The following is a 19,081-nucleotide window of genomic DNA, read 5'->3' as shown; positions in this document are numbered from 1 at the left end:
TGTCTCCTGCGAGGTGAAGCTGCAGCACTTTAATATTCACAGGACGTCTCTGTCCAACGCTGCCGAGGTCCAGCAGCTTCTCAACATCCGGCTCCATCTCCCTCCGAGTCGTCTGCTTGTTCTTCACGATGTCGGCTCTTAGGGGCCAAAGCCCGGCTGAGAGGAACCGTTCCCCTCATCTCCTCAGAGGTTTGGAGAGCCGCCCCTCTCGTCTCACCTCTTCAGACTACTGTAATTCTGCTGCTCCTCCCGCAGAGCGCCCCCCCGTTCACCGCCCACAGCAGCAGGTGGGAAAGGGTTTCAGGAGCAGAGGAGCAGAGAGCTGGAGGCCTTCTGAAGGCTGCATTTAAAGCCGAGGGTTTAATTATGCACCGAGCTCAAAGCCGCTCTGTTACCAATGATAGAGATGTTAAAGGCGTGTTCATAGAGAGCCACTGAGGAGCACATAATACGCCTAGACTCGATCATACCGGATCATTTCATCCTCCAAGAGGAGCCACTCAGAGCTGAAGGCCTTCCTGGTGTTTTCAATAGGCTGGTCTGAATATTCAAAGGGTTTAAACTCTCCATATTCATGTATGAACCATTTTAAAGGCTCTTAGTGAAGTGATTTAACATCAGTACAGCATTAAGCTCCACACCTGCATATACTGTGATTCCAACCTGCTCTCACCAGATTGCCTTTCTGATGTTGAATGCAGCCTGATGCAGATCTAATGCAACTTTTAACATCATGTGAAGACATTTAGATTTTTGCCCTCTTTGGGTAAACTAAATATTGAATACATTTTGGGAGATGATTATTCATCAGTATCAGAGGATGGAGAGAGGAAGTGACGATTTTATAAATTGAAGAAGCTCTGTGATGATCTAACTCTTAAAGTGGCCTTTAGAGGTTATAAACTCAAGATAAACGATGCAGCAATGTGGTGAAACATGTTGGTTTTTAAATGTTGTTATTTTCTATCACGTGGAATCCTGCGGCTGTGGCGCACGTCGAGGGTCGGACGAAGGCCTCGTGCTGAAGGGCCGTAACGCTGACACAATAATCGAAGCTAAAAGCCTGGTTGTCAGAGTGGCGTGCTCGGATCGGACCGCCGCATGAGTCATAATAATCGTCCGCTATCTCGCCGCTGGAGAATGACATCCATTAACAGAGAGGCTTTCGGATGGAGGCTGAGAACTGACGATTCTGCTTGAACGCAACGTTTGTAACGACTATAAAGTGTAGTTATAGTCAGGGGGGGGGTTGCAGGGGCTTAATATCATTCTTTATAATTAAGACCCCATTACCAGGTTATAATTGCAACACCCTCAAGATAACTGTATGCAAACACCTGTATATCTGTCATGTACAGTCCATTTAAAAGAGGCCATTAGAAAACAAAAACAATTACGGGGCTACAGATCATTTATGACATTATGCAAATGTATGTAAATATGACTGCAGCCAGTCAGTCAGACCCGATTAAAGAGCGAAATGTGAGGGTTTCTTCTGACAACGCTGATTCGTCTCCATCAGGGTCCGCTGGTCAGGACGCCGTCCATCTCCACCCACACGGCGCGATTACTACGTTCATTCATCCACATTATTACAGCGTTCGCTCATCCATTACGACGCCATCAGAGCTGAAAGGCCTGGTCCCACCTGGGAGCCATTACACCTGCATCCCAGAGATCAGACTTCTACCCAACAGAGACGGAGCCGTGCAAACCTTCTGTCTCCGCTTTGAGGGCATTTGCTTCTCATGAATAGATGCTGAAATGCATGATGGGGGAATCAAAGGCGAGCGCTGGTGACTTTCACCTCCCAGCATGAGATCCTCAGCAGCCTCCAGCTCTGTGACACTGTGAGGTCCTCAGAGTGATTCAAGCTGCTGTGGTGATCCATTGAGATGCCAAAGGCCTGAACATCTCACGCATAACTGTGTGATTCTATTTCTAGTGTTTGTTGCTTTAAATGTTCACACACATCAGCAGCGGTAGAGTCTCCCCGGCAGCACCAACACAGTATTGTATTCCTGCCGGAGTAAAAAACACCACCAAGCAGGGTTCTTCTTTAGGACGGATCTGACTTGTGATTGACAGGTCGCTTCCACGACCTTCTGCGGCCTACAAGTGGTTTTACTGTTGAACTGTAATGAATTATGAAAGTTAATTACGTGTGTGTGGGCCTAACCGTCTAATGCTTTCTTCTTCTTGTGATTGGTCCACAGAGGTGTGCGACGGCACGCTGGTGTCCAATCTGCCGCCGGCGTCCTTCAGAAGCTCCTCCCAGCTGTCCAGCAGCCACGCACCCAGCTTCGCCAAGCTCAACAGGAGGGACGGTGAGGAATGAGTGACAGAGAAAGGGTGCAGAGTGGGAACTAAACACACATCTTACCTTTTCACGACAAGTAGTTATGCTTAAAATATGGCCCAAGTGTAACTGGTTTATAGCTTCTACCCGTTTTAATGTATTTCTTTGAAGCATATTTTTTAATGGTATTTCTTGCCCCTATTCAATGGAGACGGATAACAACAGAACTGTCTTACTACCAGTTAGATAAATGCAGCTAAACGTTATGATTCAAACTGTTTTTGTGTGTAAAGCCTCTTGTGTAAAGTCACGCAACCTGACAAAAATATTTCACTTGATCTGCAAAAGACTGACAGACTGTCAGAGGATCAGCAACATTTCTGAAAAAAAACGAAAGCAGGGAACGAGAACTAGCGGCGTTTGTACTGCAGCTTCAGAAGGATGAAAGCGTCTGTCGGCCCATTAAAGGCCCAGCAGGGAGTCTGCTGGATGTGAGATCATGGTTTTTGGTGAAGCCAACATTGTAATTAACGGAAAATGATTCTCTAGTCGTGACATTTCCCCCCATGAAAGCGGCTCATCGCACTGCACCGTGTTGGTAGATCGGACGCAGCCGGCTTCCAGGTGTTTGCCGAGGAAATCGAAGAGCGGATGAACGTCTCTGTCTCTCCTCCATCTCCCGCTGACTGTGGCCTCCTTTGACCCGCTGGATGAGCGGAGCGTCAGGGCCCCGTTGTACAAGCTGTAGGATCAATGCGGGTCTTTTCTGCATAAAGGCAGCAGGGGGGTTCTGTGCGTCCAGGGGATTTACCTGGTGGTGTTGGTGTTTACACGGTTGCTTTTCCTCTGAGATGCATCTGAAACGTGGATGATGCAGAAAACTGTCAAATAACCCCAAGGGTCTTCCTTCACACACCGGGGGGGATTGTTCTGAGTTCTGAGTGGTTCATGAGCACGTCGCTGACATTTGAATGACACGAAGGACACAAATATAATGCTTCAAAAAGAGCGACTCGTTGCCTTCACGGACCTGCACACAGCAAACAAACAGCAGAATGGGTTGATTTGTGCCCATATTTATATAAATGTATTATTACCCTTTTTCAACCTTGAAGAAGCAGCACAGAGCCGATGCACTCGTTCCATTCTTATCTTGCAACACAAGAGCCTGAGGCAAAAAAATATTTTTGCTTTTTTTCGCGTAGATTATTCGTCACCCACCTGAGGTGAGGAAAGGCCTTCCGATCTCTTTTAAACCTTTGCAGTGTTTCCCTGGCGTGAGGTGAATAAACGGGATTGGTGCATCTGGTGATAAGAGACATGCTTCAGTAGAATAACGACTTTTGTGTCCAATGCACACATTCAGTGATCATTATGAACCTGGGTTTACGGCCTCAATCTCTGCTTTCATGGCTCCATCTTACTCCTCCAGAATCAGAGATGGTGTTTCCTTGGTCTGATAGTGATTCACAGCCTTGGTTGGGACCTAGAGTATGCCGTTGTTTAACAGATTATGAAGGGCTTAACAGGCAAAGGCTTCGGCTAAGAAAGTCCTCAGATTCCCTCCTTGAGGTTCTTTAGTGCCGCACATGAAGCAACGCTTATCACACAAAGCTCACCAGTGATACATGTGTTTTTTCAGTTTAAAGCGTGCTTGGAAAATCTCTTTTATATACAGAATTTTCTGTTGAAATGTGGCACAATCCATATTTTTGCACATTATTTTGACTGGTCTGATCTGGTCCCGGGATTGGAGTTCTCTGGCAGGCGGCTAATAGGAGATTAAAGTCTCTTTCTTTTTCAGCTTCCCACCTGTGTGGCTGTAGATCCTCAGTCTTATTCTTTTTCTTTATTTCATAGCTTTTGTTATTGATTCCTTCCTTCAGCCGTCTTTCTTATTTTCTTAAAATACTTTTTTTTAAATGTTCTTTTGTAGTCATTGGCGGTGCATCATCCATCCGGCTCCGTCTCCCTGTGTGTTCTTGTCGGGCAGCGGAAGCAGCCAGCCGCGCTGCTGCAGTTAAGCCAGAATCCAATTCATAAGCAATTACTGTTCCACCGCCACCAAATTGCATCTAAAATAGCTTCACCTGTTCAGGTTGTCTGAACGGACTGCCAGCTAATTGATTCAGTCGTGCATTAATTGCTATGTTCCAGTGTTACGCTTGGAGCTCCAGTGGGAATATGTTTGCCTGCAGGAGGCGAACGATGTCTCGCAGCTTCCCGCCCGTCTGGCGCCTTATCGGCTGCCTGGAATCACCATCCGGCCTCTGTATTGTCATGCAAATGAGCAGCTCTCATTCCAGGCCTGTTGCACGCCTCCCTTTTGTTCCCTCTGCCCGTCTTCCTTCCTTCTTTCCCCCTACCTGTCCCTCGCGGGGACGGCTCGCCTCTTCCTCGCGCTCTTTGGCCTTTTCCATCCGAAGGGTTTTTCTCTTTGCATTCTCCGGCCGTGTCCTCTGTGCCTGTCGGGTGGAATATCGGTACATTATTGATGATTCTCCATCCATCCATCCATCCATCCAAGCTAGGTTCCCCTCCAGCGGTGGAGGAGAAAGGGAGCGCTGCAGCGTCCTCACCTGTGACACACGTGTTCTACTCTAATGACAAGAGCACGACAAATTGAGCTGGTTTCGGGTGTCAGGGCCCTTCGAGGGGAAGTGGATCACCATCAAGTGTCTGAGGGGAAAAGAGCAGTCGACCCATCTCAAGTAAGGTTGTTATTTGGAGCTTCTTGCAACTCAAGGCCCACTTTTTGGGAAAAAGATGAAGATTTCCAGGCTAAAATACAGTGTTATGCCTTTGTGACCTGCAATGACTAAAATAAATACATTGTCTGCAGGTATTGCATGTCTTCATATTTCCACTCCGTCCATTTCATGTCACTTCGTCCGTGGGAACTTTAACTTGCTAATAGTTGAAAAACACACCTCTACCTAACTGGCAGGTGTCGTAATGTCAATTACACACCTTATCGGGGTATGAATCTGCATGAAGAGAAACCTCAACACAATTTATTCTGTGTAAAAGGTGGTGACGTCAGATGTAAAACAAAAGAACGACGAGAGGCACCGTCTGGACATTCGAATGAAAAACCATTTCAGCACTGAGGAGAAAAAAAGAGCCTGACTCCTAAAGCGTCTGATTTGGATCTGACCTCCGTGACAGACGTCTCCGTCACTGAGCGATGCTGTAAAAACAGTAACCCGTGTGATCAAATTCACAAAGTCTACAGGCGAGAAATTAAAAAATAAATGAAATTAGCTCTCTCTCTTCTCCCTAATTGGTTTGTTGTTCTCATTGGCTGGCTGAGCAGTGATGTCACGCTCCTGACCGTCGTTAGAACACATTTCTCAGGGGCTGGTTGAACTCGCGATAGAGGTAAAACCTGGAAATCTGTTTGATTTACAGTGACAGCCGTGTCAGAAAGCGTTCACACCGCCGGCCAACTTCAATTCTGTTTCAATTGTATCCGTCAGGGAGGACGCGGTGGATCTGTGACGCTTCTTGACGTCCCTCCCCAGCTCCAATCTCCACGAGCAAAGGTCAGAGTGTCTGCTCTCTGCTGTCCTCCTGTCACCAACACGCCTGTTGGTCAACTGCTCATTAGCTGTGGCCTTTAGCGCTTTCAAAGATCAGGTTCCAACAGCCGACAGCGAGGTCTTTTCACAGGCCGAGACCTTCTCCTCCGCTCCCACCTCCACGCGTTGTTCAGAGCTTACGTTCCTGTCCCGCTCCTCTCGCTCCGGGCTGGAAGCAATTGGTCGCGCTTCGATGTAAATAAATAAAATAAATGTACAGCAAAGGTGGATCAAACCGTGAGGAGAATACCCAGCGAACCGTCGCCCCCTGCAGGGTGTGAGTGACCGGCGGCCTCACGCGACGGAGCCGGAACCCTTTGGGGAGCAGGTAGGTTCAAGCTGAGCGTGAGATGAACAGGTTCAGGATCAGCCGGTGATGGGGGCGCCGTGTTGAAGGTGAAGTTGATCTTTGCTCCGTGCTCGCAGGCCTCCTGAAGCTCCAACATGTCCTCTCTGTCCCTCATCGTTGTCCCTTGTTTGACTTCAGCTTTTTGCCAATTGCTAATGTTGAACCACACCAATTAGACAGAGTGGGACTTACAGCCAATTTCCATTGTGAGGGATTCGTGCTGCAGAAAGACTTGAGGCTCGGGCCTCTCGTCTCCTCCAGCTTCTCTTCTAAAAGTGAGCAGCTCAGGAGTGTCCCCTGGAGGCGCAGAGTGAGTCCTGCTGCCACCACATTGTGGATTCTTTTAATACTTCTCAACAATGTATAGTGTGTAGCTTCATCTGTGTTAACAGTGTGTGTGTGTGTGTGCTCAGTGGGACGCTGGTCAGCAGCCTCCTCCTTCAGCATCGTCCATCTGCCGTTGGAGCTCTGAGGCATCGCTTTGACCTGACAAAGCACTTTACAACACACACACACACACACACCGTCACCTCCTTGTGAGGACACTCAATGACATCATACATTCCATAGGCCTGACCCATAACACAAAACACAAATCGATCCATGTGTTACAGCGCTGCTCTTTATTGGGGATATTTAACGCAGAGCTGCAGCGGTTCTGTAAAACCAATCAATGCTTGGCCCCGCAACCTCCTGGTGTTGATATTGCATTTAGCAAAGGATGCAATACCGCAGGCAGACTGCAGCACTAATCAATAGAGCATCCGCAGCCTCGCAGCAGTGCTGCGTCTGGGAAAGGACCCTAATGGTGCTGCTGGATCGATGCAGCTTAACTCAACGTGTGCACTAAACGTCATGAACCCATTCCAGAAAAAATATCTCAACTATGAGAAGGTACCAGAAAATGGATCTTGTGTCATTTGAGAGCAGCGAATGTTTTATTATTTATTATTTAATATTAGGAATATTATAACATCAATATTACATTATTATGAAAAAACATATTTAAGTGATTATGGGGAAGGGGACAGGTTTCACTGGGTCTGTAGAATGTAATATAGAGGACAGCATGACGCTTCTTAAATCAAAATGGTGTTTTCACACATTGGGCCTTAAAACCTGATGCGACGTGGACATGGCAGTAGACCCATTTGATGCTGAAATAATCAAGTCATGCATGAGGTACGTTTGTGTGCTGAGAAAGTGAGTGGAACATTTGAGAAAGTCTGACAACCAGCTGCTAAACAACTCTGTGTCATTAGAAAAATAAATCTCCCTCTTAAGACGAATGTCAAACCAGCATGAAAAGCTGTGGAGGCGGCAGGTCTGTAAATTGGAAAATGTAACACAATTTGCACTGGCTTTTGTTCTGATGAATGTCTTCTTTTGATTAATGAAGACAAATAGACTGAAGGAAGGATAAAGGATGAAAGGAAACATTGAGTCGCAATTTATCTCTTTTATTTTACTTTTCCTGCAGTATTCTGGAGTGAAATCAATCACTTTTTAAATTACAACACAATAATGTGGCTGTGTAACAACGAAATGTGCCTTGCACACCCCCCCCCCCCTTCCAGGCGCCGGAGGCTGGTCTCCTCTCACCTCGGACAGGTATCAGTGGCTGCAGGTCGACCTCGGCCAACGGACCAAGATCGCCGCCGTCGCCACGCAGGGCCGCTACGGCAGCTCCGATTGGCTGACGTCGTACCTGCTGATGTTCAGCGACACGGGGCACAACTGGAAACAGTACCGGCAGGAGGACAGCGTCGGGGTGAGTCCACGGATGTCCTTCAACGAGATGTTTTTTCATGGAATTCATGTAGCGAGTATGTGTTCCTAAATACCAGTAGAACTAGAGACACATTTAGGAACGCCAGGAGACATCTGACGTCTCTAAACAGAACCACTGGTTACACACGTGAGAACTAATCGATGTAAAAATGATCCCCTCTATGGTTCATTACAATTCATTTGTTCGCACAGCCCCATTTAGTGAGGACGCGGCGTTTAGTGGCGCCGCTCCGCACGAATCCGTCCTCCCTGAGGAGATAATCACAGTCATCAGGAGCCACGGACTCTTTATTAATAATAGATGAACCGCTCTGCTGACAGTGCAGACCCAAGCACCCCGGCTGCTGTTGATGGACGCGCACACATCGCGTCACACACACACACACACATGATGATGCATGTTCATTTATGGGCTGTAAAGGCGCTTGTAGTCAGAGCTCCTGAATGTCTCAGGCGTGAGGAGGAGGACGACTCGTCACGCCTTAAGAACACGTTGGTCCGACTCTGCAGGAACTCAGCAGCCTTTCAAAGTGCTTCTGAGCATTAGTCGGGGGGAGGAAGTGGATCTGCTTTTAGCGTAGGGGGGGGGGGGGAGTGGTTTTTTTATCGGAGTGTATTAGTTCTATTTTAAGTTGAAAGGATGAGATGCTCATTATAAAATAAAAGTACTTCTCACCTCTCATTGTCAACACGTTCAATTGAGTGACTCACAAGCACCACCCAACCCCACCCTTTCTGTGAGCTCATTGCACTGTATACGGCCGATAATTAACAGTGGGAGCACCTTAAAATATGGGGATGTATTTCCCACTCACGGGTCTGAACACGCATACACGTATAATCACACACACGCCAAACAAACAACAAACTTGGCAGTGAATTTAATTGGCTCCTTTTAGCTGAAACACCAACAAACATTTTTGAACCTGGGGATCAAAAGTCAATAAATAAACGTCATAAGACCATTATCAGTCACACAGCTTCTCTCTTCTCTCATTATGTTAAGTTATATTCAGCAGTGGGGGAGCCAGTTCACCCGCGTATCGACTTCAAGGCGAATGAATGTAATTAGGACGATAGAAAGCAGAAAAGCAGACTTTATGTTTCTGGACAAACTGCTCATTTTGAATTTGAATGCCGTTAATGTTGAGGAGCCCAGCTTGAGTTACAGTCGCTTTAAACTTCAGTCCCAATGTAATTCTACAAAGAAATGATTGGTTGAAGAAACGCGCGTGCCTGAGCTCCATGCTGTCCGTCATGTTGGCGCATCCAGTCTTTTCCAGGTAACAGTAACGCAGACAGCGTGGTTCAGTACAAACTGCAGCAGCCGGCGACCGCTCGCTTCCTGCGGCTCCTCCCCCTGCACTGGAACCCCAGCGGGAGGATCGGCCTCCGGCTGGAGGCCTACGGGTGTCCTTACAGTGAGTCTCTCTTCCTCTGCAGGAAGTTTCCACAATAAGACTTTTCCACGTGGTTCAGGAAATAGAATAGTGTGTGAATATGTGACATAGGAGCCGGAAAAGGCTGGTTCGTCTGACAGCCTCCTGAAGCTGATGTTACAGATGTTGTTCTCGAAAACTATACGTGATGCATCATCTAAATACTTTATGCTGATTGATAGGGTTTCTTTATACGGTTTCCACACTGCATCACATGACACAAGGGCCTCTGTTTGGCTAAGATGCCCAGTTGACCTTAAGGGATGAACTGAACTTTGAAGGTCAAAGGTCGCTGTGTGACCTTACAAAACCGGACTTGGAATTAGACTAACCAAGACCATTTAAAAAAAAAAAATAACTAAGTAGGTGATGACATCTGGACGGGTTTGATATCCGAGGCCCTTCTGCACATAAGATGAAGATAGTCAGTTTGTTAATTTGCTCTTCTGACCTTTCGTTGTAAAAAAACGCTGACTCCCCTCTTCGCCTTTCAGCCTCCCACGTCCTGAGCTTGGACGGCAGCAGCACGGGCCTGGCGTACAGACGGAGCCCGGCGGCACCGGGGTCGGTCGGAGACGTCGTCTCCATGGAGTTCAAAACCCTGAGGAACTCTGGGACGCTGCTGCGGGCGGAGGGGGGGGGAGGACTCGGCCTCAGCCTGCAGCTGGAGAGAGGGACGCTGCTGCTGCTCACGCGAGGTACACAGCACCACGCTGCCGACCAACATGACGGGTGCTCACACTGGTGTTTACCACACTGGAGTCCAGGGTCACCTGACCCAATCCACTCTCCCTCTGAGAAATGGTTTGCTTCAAAAGCTTTCATTGTTGATCTATCCACTAGAAATGGAAAATAAAAACTAACAAACAATTTGATCAGCGAGAACTCATTTTTTGGCTCGACAGGCTTTTGGACGGTTCTGGTCTGATCACAGAAAGCCCCCCTGAGATAACTTTCAGATTGGTTGCGGTTGGGTGGGATGGTGGATACGCACGCCGCCGCCTGATTGGTTTAAATCTTGGCCCACGCTGTGCTGCAGTTGTATTTCAGTCTCGTTGCAGACATGATGGATGGTACCGTTCACTGCAGCATGTGTTCGGGCCGGAGCCTGGAGGGGGTGATGCATGGCTTACAGTCATTACGTGTGGAGGTGTGTGTGTGTATGTGGGGGGGGGGGTGGCGGGGTTTAAATGGGGTTAAAGCAGAGGTTGCCAGGCTGCCGTGCTGAATCATCGACATCTGGCTTACCTCTCAACAGGAACCCCATCTGATTGCTTAAATACTTTCTCCCTCAATTCCTTCCTTCACCTTGGCAAATTCACCTTTTTGGGTTCTACTTTTTACACAAACGCAACATTTTCTACTCTTTCTCTTCGGCTTTTCAGTTTTCTCGTTCCATCCGTTTCTCTATTCCTCTCACAGTTCTCCTCGTACGGGGTCACATGGCAACACGTCCCCTTTGTCCCCTTAACGACGCGAGGAGACAAACACCTGATTGCATCAGCTGCGTTTGGGGGTTGCACACATACAAATACGCCGTGTGTGCAGGATGGTTTGTGAGGTTGGAGGTGAAACACACAGCCGTCAAAAAGCGTGACAAGGTGTTTATTTGCTGCATTGCAGTTTGAGATCTACGACATTTATTTCCTGACTTTGTCCTCCAAATCACTGTCTCCAGAGATCAACTGATTGTTTGTTTGAAGCATCACAAGAAAAGACATTTTCAGCTCTTTTAAAGCTTTCAGCCCTTTATAATCTCCCTTCTTTATCTTCTTTGGATGCACTTCATCAAACTGTCTTCATTATTGTGGACTCCGCCTTTATCATGCACTCCGCTCTGCTCTGTTCTCACACCTCCGGGTCTGAACCGCCCCGGGGGGGGGCAGATGTCGTTCGGCTTTTATGAGGCAACAATGAGTAACAGCCCTTCAAAGCAGCAGCTTTGTCCTGCTTGAGATGAGGAAACAAAACACTCGCAGATACAAACTCGACGGTAGAATTCAACTCAAATTGAGTTCAGCCTCCGAGGCTCAGCAGTTATTCCTTTTTATACTCAACTAGAATAGAAAGTGCAATCACAACAGGAACACTCGCGTTGTCTTTGTCATTAGCTGCAGTGTTACGTCGCATGATCTGTAAAGCCTTGGTTGAATCAAGCCCATAAAGTCATCATGTCAAGGTGGACGATTGACATGAAACTCTTTCCAAAAACCACAAGAAACGGCTTCTGAATCACTTAAAGACTTTAAGCGACTAATGTTTCACAAAAGACAAACCAATTGAAGAATGAAACTTATGTGTTCCAACAGTATTTCCTCTGGCTACTACTTTAAGGGTTTGTTTGAAATCGTTTGCATGGATCACCTGAGGAGTACGACACAGCGCGTCTGTGAAAAGCTTAGAGATTTTCATTTAAAACGCGCTGGCAGCCCACTCGCTGTGGGCCATGTGTTCATCTCTTAATAAGGACACAACACTTACTGGTACTCTAAATCAGTGAGGGTGGGTCCCGGAGCCAGACCAGTTGAGAACCACTGCTCTAAATACTGCGGCTGTATAATTCAGAGGTGGGAACAAGTCACTGTTAGGCAAGTCACAAGCAAGTCTCAAGTCATTGCCCTCGAGTCCCGAGTCAAGTCGAGTCAAAGACGAAGCAAGTCCCAAGTCGAGTCACAAGTCAAAGCCAACAAGTCTCAAGTCGAGTCACAAGTCGTACCATTTTAGTTTCGAGTCATTTCGAGTCCTTTTATTATAGTGGGGACGGGGAACCCTGGGTGATGGTGCGCTGCCTCACAGACCTAGACTACGAAGGGAAGGGTAATGGTGGATGGACTGTGACTGTGTTATAGTACTGTAACGCTCACCCCAATGCTGCAGCGTAAATAAGGAGGCGATGACTGGCTTTATTTATATAAAACAACTCAACTTCGGTCACTGTTGGCCGTCACCACGCCGAACGAACACTTCCGCATACACGGCCCCCCAAAACTCGGGTTGTCTCGCGTAACTACAGCTGGTAACGGAGCATAACGTGAACACATGCAACATCTGCATAACTGATTAACTAATAACTTTAACTCAGCTCATTACACTACTTTAAAACGGACGTTGACATAATGTTGGCGAGGATTTCCATCGGAGTCTGAATCCGGGTTCAAAAATCCCGATTTTTGAAACCATGAACGAGCTGTCTCGTTGATACGGTCAAATGGACTGCAGTGATTGGATGTCGTGCAGGCAGCGCGCGCTCTCTGCATACAGGTGGCGCACATTTTTTTGACAGATGCAGATAAACAGAGCGGCGCGGTGGTGTGAAAATGTTTCCCCCAGTTTTCATGGGAAGTAGCAAGTCTTCTCGAGTCAAAAGGCTCGAGTCCAAGTCAAGTCACGAGTCATCGGTGTTCAAGTCCAAGTCGAGTTGCAAGTCTTTGTACGTTTAGTCGAGTCGAGTCTCAAGTCATCAAATTCATGACTCGAGTCTGACTCGAGTCCAAGTCACATGACTCGAGTCCACACCTCTGGTATAATTACTTGAACACACAGAGTCATGTGCACATGGACCTTGTATTTATGCGTGGTCTCTCTTCTGTGCCTCCGTCCCGTTCACCTGCTGCTTGTTAATATTCGTTCGTGCTCCCACCGGGAAGCAACCCAATTGATTTGTGGCGACCCGCATCAGGGAATCACGTGATAATCTTGCTGAAGGAGCCAGTGACGCTGCACAGAGGACAGCACTGAGTTTTCCCAGTGGGTCCAAAATGCCACAACTTCCCTCTCAAGAAACACACAGATGTGATTAAAGTCACCTCTTAACAAAAGATATGACTGATGTTTCCTTCCTCCCTTGTGAGCTGGATACTGCAAAAAAGCAGATAAACCACAGGGGGAAGTAGACATGAGAAAAAGGAGAGAGGGAGCTCTGTGTATTAAAATCAATTCAGTCTTTTCGTTTCCCTGCTCGTATTGACTCCTTTTTCCTCTTTTCATTCAGTCGGGGATCAAATCATCCAGTGAAAGAAAACCTTTGATCATGAAGCCCTCTCCTTCTCCTCTGGACCTCCTCATATTGATCTCAATAGAGCTCATCACAATAAAGTTGTTGACGGGGAAGACGGATCGTGACGTCTCCAACCTGCCGTTCTCTCTCAGAACCAAGTTGTTTGTCTCCTTCCGAGCTGCATACAAATAAACCCTCTCACCAAAACGAGCCGCATTATCACGAGTGCATTTGTCCGTTAGTCTTCAAACGGTCTCTCCTTGTCTTTGAAGTCGGAGTCGTGTCTCTAAAGAACATCGTATACATTTTTAATGGCCGACTGTGATCCCCGTCCTTTCAGATGCGTTAAGGGTTGCAGAAGTGGAGCCACTGATACGGACCTGCCGGAGCTCATCCATCATTCATGACGCCTTGCCATGTTTACGCTACACTTTTTTTCCAGTCTGGCATTAAAACACATTTGGCTTCGGCTCACAAACGCGCTGGAATCCCAACGTATATCTCATGTAATGAGACGAGGCAGGCTGACCTCGGCGGGATCCTCTCTGCGGGACACTGAGAAAGTTCAAATATTCCTTGTAATAGAGATGTTATTGGCCGGGTTGTTCACCTCTCTTTGCGCTGGCTTCGTTAGTGGGAAGTGATCTTCTCACACTCCCTCCTCGTCTCCTCCAGGTCCTGCGTCCTCTGAGCCCCGGCGCGTCGCCTCCCTCGGCAGCCTGTTGGACGACCAGCACTGGCACCGCGTGGCGGTGGAGTGGCGCGGCTCTCAGCTCAACGTCACGGTGGACGAGCACACGGAGCGGGTTCGAATCCCCGCGGAGTTCGGCAGCTGGGACGCGGAGCAGGTGGGATGAAAGACACCGCACACACAGATCGACACGTTTAGGCAACGTGGTAATGCCAATAAACATGGAATGATCACGATGACCTCACACCCAGATGAAGTATTTATTGATCTCTTTGTATCTGTTTGTGCCCCCCCCCCCCTCTCCCCCCCAGCTGAGCGTAGGGACAGTGTCGAGCCCGGATGTCTCCGAGAGGAACTTTCACGGCTGCTTGGAAAACCTTCAGTACAACGGCCTCAACCTGATAGAATTAGCCCAAAACAAAGATCTCCGAGTGGCTGTAAGGGTGAGTGGATGAACCACCTGCGGGGGCCTCAGGTGTCTCTCTTGTGCCTTGGCGAGGGACCGCAGACTCGTCATCTCGGTCATCGGGAACGTTGCACGTCCTTCTGGACGAGTGGAGAGACGCCATCGGGGTGCAGGCTGTGAAGCGTTTACCATGTTCTCCCATTAGAGGAAAGGCCCGGGCAGCAGAAAAAACATGACTAAACATCTAATTGAGGCCATTTAATGTTGGTTGGGTGGCTCTTGGGTTACTAGCCACAAAGTTATGATCCAATTTAAATTTATAATTTTAAAACAGAGACCAAATGGAGCTTTAAAGGGCTCTGTGAGGAGGCATTAACACAAAGTGAGGAAGGATCGCTGCGTCAGTGCTGAAGTCCCGCTTTAGGCTTTTGGAGATTTTTAAGTTAACTTTCTACACGGGTGAAGTGCAGCCCACTCCCGACATGAGTTATTGTCCTTCACTTTAACAGCTCCACAAAGGGCTTTTAGAGGTTGTGAGTGTTTCCAGAGCTTTATAAAGATAGCAGTCGGATGTTTCCAGGGAGAGCTGGGACTTTAATATATAACCGCTGCAGCCTTTGCAATGGACCCCGGTGTCCTTACCGCTACTCAAACGTGTTCAGATGTTGTTGTACCGTGCTTACTGTACATTCTCCTTTTTTATTTCCCTTCTTTATCTCCTTTACCTTCACGCTACGTGACTTTGGTGTGATCAGTTTGCTTTTCAAATCTCATTCCAAGCCTCGCTGTTATCATTATGATAATACCAGCGTCCTCGCAGGAGACTCGCTGATGAGATCAGGAGAGCGGAGGTCACGTCGGCCCGCCCTCTGCAGCTGATTAATATTCATGTTTAATGTTGTTTAATCTCTCTTGGAATCATCCCTCTTTCCCTCCACGCTGCATGTTTCTCTCTCTCAGGGCAACGTGACCTTTTCTTGTGCTGAGTCGGTTTCCGTCGCCGTGACGTTCCCGGGTCCCCAGAGCTTCCTCCGGTTGCCGTGGGCGACATCGTCCCTGTCGAAGGGCGTGTCCGTCGGGTTCCAGTTCAGGACGTGGAACGACGCAGGGCTTCTGCTCACCTTTGACCTGCCCGAGGGAGGGGGCGTGGTCTGGTTGTACCTGAGCGAGGCCAGACTCCGCCTGCAGATCCATAAAGACGGCCGGGTGCCGCTGGAGCTCAGTGCAGGTACATCTTCACACAAGTTTCTATCATTAGAACACTACCAGGAGTGGGGTTCGAACTCACGAGGGCATCTGCCCGTTGGGTCTTAAATCCAACGCCTTAACCACTCAGCCTGGTTTCTTTGGGGCTCTTTAATATCTCTGTTATGGAGTCTCAAAAGTGCAGCCTTATCCACTGTAAAATGAGTCAAGTCAGTAAGAAGAATAGTGCAGATAATGAGATATTGATTAATTCCTCCGAACAAGAAACAAATTCACAAAGCAGACGCAGGGGCGTGTTACTCGCTGCAGATCAATGACGAAGAGCTGACAGCAAACGCAGTCCAGCCTGAAGGTCCTAACGTCTCTGTGTTTCTGGTATTCGGCGTCCAGGTTCCGCTCTGAATGACGGGCAGTGGCATTCGGTGACGCTGACCTCCAGCAGAGGTCGTCTGAGCATCGGCGTGGACGCAGAGGAAGGAGGCAGCGCCCAAGCCGCTACCTCGTACCCTGTCGCAGTAGAAAGTCACCTGTTCTTTGGTGGTGAGAGTGGAGCCTGTCAACCGTGTTATGTGCGTTTAAAACAAATACAAACAAAAGACATCACGCGACTTCCCGCACTGACGCTTCCTCTGTCTTCTTCTCAGGTTGTCCTGCTGAGAACAACGAGCCGAGGTGCAGAAACCCCTTCAGCGTTTTCCAGGGCTGCATGCGTCTCCTCGTGCTGAACCACCTCATGGTGGACCTGATAATGGTGCAGAAGAAGCAGCTGGGGATCTTCAGCCACCTGCAGATCGACATGTGTGGGATCATCGACAGGTCAGTTTCAAAGGGCCCCCCCCGACTGTCTGTGACACTCAGGCTGGTAGAGCCTGGTGAGATGGGAGAATATGTCATTACTTTTAGATTTTCAGATTATATATATATATAAACTTCATAAAGTGAATATAGGCCCAGAAGTGGGGCTTGTATGGCCTGACACTGCACTCTGCAGGACCTACTATAGTTATATTGAATAAATCATTACATCCCGTGAATTTAAGTCCAACCACCTGAGACATCACAGTGATTCAAATATTTAATTAGTGGATTGTTCAAGAGGAGATACATCGTCTATCTGGTCTATCTCAAACCTTTTTTCTGATATCAGTTAGACAGGAAATTAGTCTGTCACTTACAGTAAAAAAACCTGAACAATATTTGATTTGGTGGATTATTCTGTCTGTTCTTCTGGAGCAGAAACCTTTCTCCTCTCCTCCATTGTTTTGTTGCACAACATCTTTTGAGAAGCACGTCTTTGTTTTTATCTATTTTTCTTCTCTCTTTGCTGACAGAGAAATGAGTTTGTGGAGGGAAGTAGAGCAGCATCTTGAGAGAGACCACACCATCACACACACACACACACACACACACACACACACACACATATTCTTCAGGGTGAAATTCACAATTATCATTCTGTGAAGACCAGAATTGTTTTCTTGTTTCTATCTGGCTCGTTTAAAATAGTTTTGATTGACATGTAGATTAATACATCAGTACATGTAGATACAGTAGTGTGTCATGTGATCACAGATCATGTGACGTTACAATACATGAAAGAGATGCAACGGAGAGATGACAAACAAACAAACCTTTTCTGATTTAGCCGCACAACTAATAAGACAATTATAACAATTATAACCGCTCCCCCGGACACACACACACACACACACACACACAGAGCGTCTCCCTTTCTGAGGTTATTAGATTATTCAGCAGTAAACGTCACATCTCACTTTTCACTGAAACAAACCCACAAAGAAAATCCTGTTTTCCAGTAAAGAGAGAAATAAATCCACCTCGTTGTCTGTGATCCTGCTGATGGTGTTTTGGGTGTTTTCGGCGTTTTGGGCCAAAACGGATTTATTCCACTGTGAAGTCAGGCGTAAAAAAGACTCAGCGGCTTTGAAATGTTCTTGTTTGGTCCAGACTGGATCTGAATGGGTGAGGGATGGGTGGGGTGGCGGTGGTGGTGTGGGGGGGTTGTTTTCACCTGAATGTGTGAACTAGGTGTTTATTCATGTCCAACCATTGCATGCTGGTAAAGGGGGGGGGGGTATCTGTGTGCTTTGTGATTAGTGCTTGATATTAAAGGATGGAAGAGTATATTCAAATAAACTTTATTGGCATGAAGGTCCAGTTAAAGCATTTCTTAGTTTAATTGGAGTGTTCCGCTCCTCCTTTTACTGTCATTGTTCATCTTAACAACGACCCCCCCACCGTCTCTGTCCTTAAAACAAATAAACAATAAACCACTTTCTTCACAACAACAGATTGGTTCCTCATTGTTGCCTCAGTGGAACCTGCACAGACGGAACGTCCCCACTAGTCACATCACTCGTGTCCCTCCCACACACACCTGGCCATTAACAACTCTAAATGCTTCCTGCCCACTTGCTGAAAAAAGCCTTGTGTAACAAAGTGAAACTCATTTTGTTTTTGTGTGTCTGAAAGCGCTGTCGTCCTTTCTGTTAAGTTGACCTCAGAAGTCACACTCGCCGACTCAGCAAAGGAAGACGCTACGGCAAACAAACACATTACAGTTTTCTCCTCTTGACACAATGGATGAAAGGTGGGGGGTGTTTTGGTGCAGACTTTGGAGAAGTGTTAAAGCTGCCAAAACAAGCAGTTTTTTTCCAAATCTGATATATTAATATACTGTATACACATAAATGGATATAAGATGTAATCTCTCTCTCTCTCTCAGGTGCTCGCCCAGTCGCTGTGAGCATGGCGGCCGCTGCAGTCAGTCCTGGACCGTCTTCCGCTGTAACTGCTCCGCGAGCGGCTACAGCAGCGCGACCTGCCACAGCTGTGAGTCAGACCTCGGTTGCCGTGGTAACAGCAGGGCCTGTCCGCCACGGATGACCGGTCTCCTTGTCAAAAGTCGAAAAAAATCTTCGGCCGATAATGGGGACGCGGGCAGCATTATGCGGCCTTCGAAATGTGATCGTTTACTATCTGATTTCCAGGAGACGTGATGGACAGAAGTAGTTGGGAACAGAGCAGGATGACAAAATATAGAGAAAAGTAAAAAAATAAAAATGAAACATTTTACCTTGTAACTTTTCTTTTATGTCTAAAAGAATGCTATCAATAGCAAGCAATATTGAAAAGAAAATCCACAATATTTGATAAACATCAGCAGAAGACTGAAGAAAAGAAGCAGGATGGACGTAGTGGTTTTGTCCGTTGCTGCTTTTATGAACATGTCAGTTCACTCGTGTGCATTTAAGAGACTTCTCAAGCTGGCATGTGGGAAAGAGGCTCAATTAATAGTTCC

The 19,081-nt window shown here is 47.4% G+C and overlaps 1 protein-coding gene across 2 annotated transcripts in view; it reads left to right on the top strand.

Annotated features, from left to right (window-relative positions):
- The window catches only part of LOC119209364 (contactin-associated protein-like 4), a 41,912-nt gene that overhangs the window by 10,517 nt on the left and 12,314 nt on the right, over nt 1-19,081 (top strand). For both annotated transcript variants that reach the window (XM_037458649.2, XM_037458648.2), the window contains exons 2-11: nt 2,217-2,327; nt 7,807-8,000; nt 9,294-9,441; nt 9,954-10,157; nt 14,132-14,304; nt 14,459-14,590; nt 15,514-15,781; nt 16,150-16,299; nt 16,404-16,575; nt 18,506-18,612. In XM_037458649.2, the coding sequence (XP_037314546.2) occupies nt 2,217-2,327; nt 7,807-8,000; nt 9,294-9,441; nt 9,954-10,157; nt 14,132-14,304; nt 14,459-14,590; nt 15,514-15,781; nt 16,150-16,299; nt 16,404-16,575; nt 18,506-18,612 (1,659 nt within the window). The remainder of the gene's footprint in view (nt 1-2,216; nt 2,328-7,806; nt 8,001-9,293; nt 9,442-9,953; nt 10,158-14,131; nt 14,305-14,458; nt 14,591-15,513; nt 15,782-16,149; nt 16,300-16,403; nt 16,576-18,505; nt 18,613-19,081) is intronic.

The sequence above is a fragment of the Pungitius pungitius genome, chromosome 15 (assembly GCF_949316345.1).
Source record: "Pungitius pungitius chromosome 15, fPunPun2.1, whole genome shotgun sequence".
Taxonomy (NCBI): domain Eukaryota; kingdom Metazoa; phylum Chordata; class Actinopteri; order Perciformes; family Gasterosteidae; genus Pungitius; species Pungitius pungitius.
This window is presented reverse-complemented; position numbering and strand designations above follow the sequence as displayed.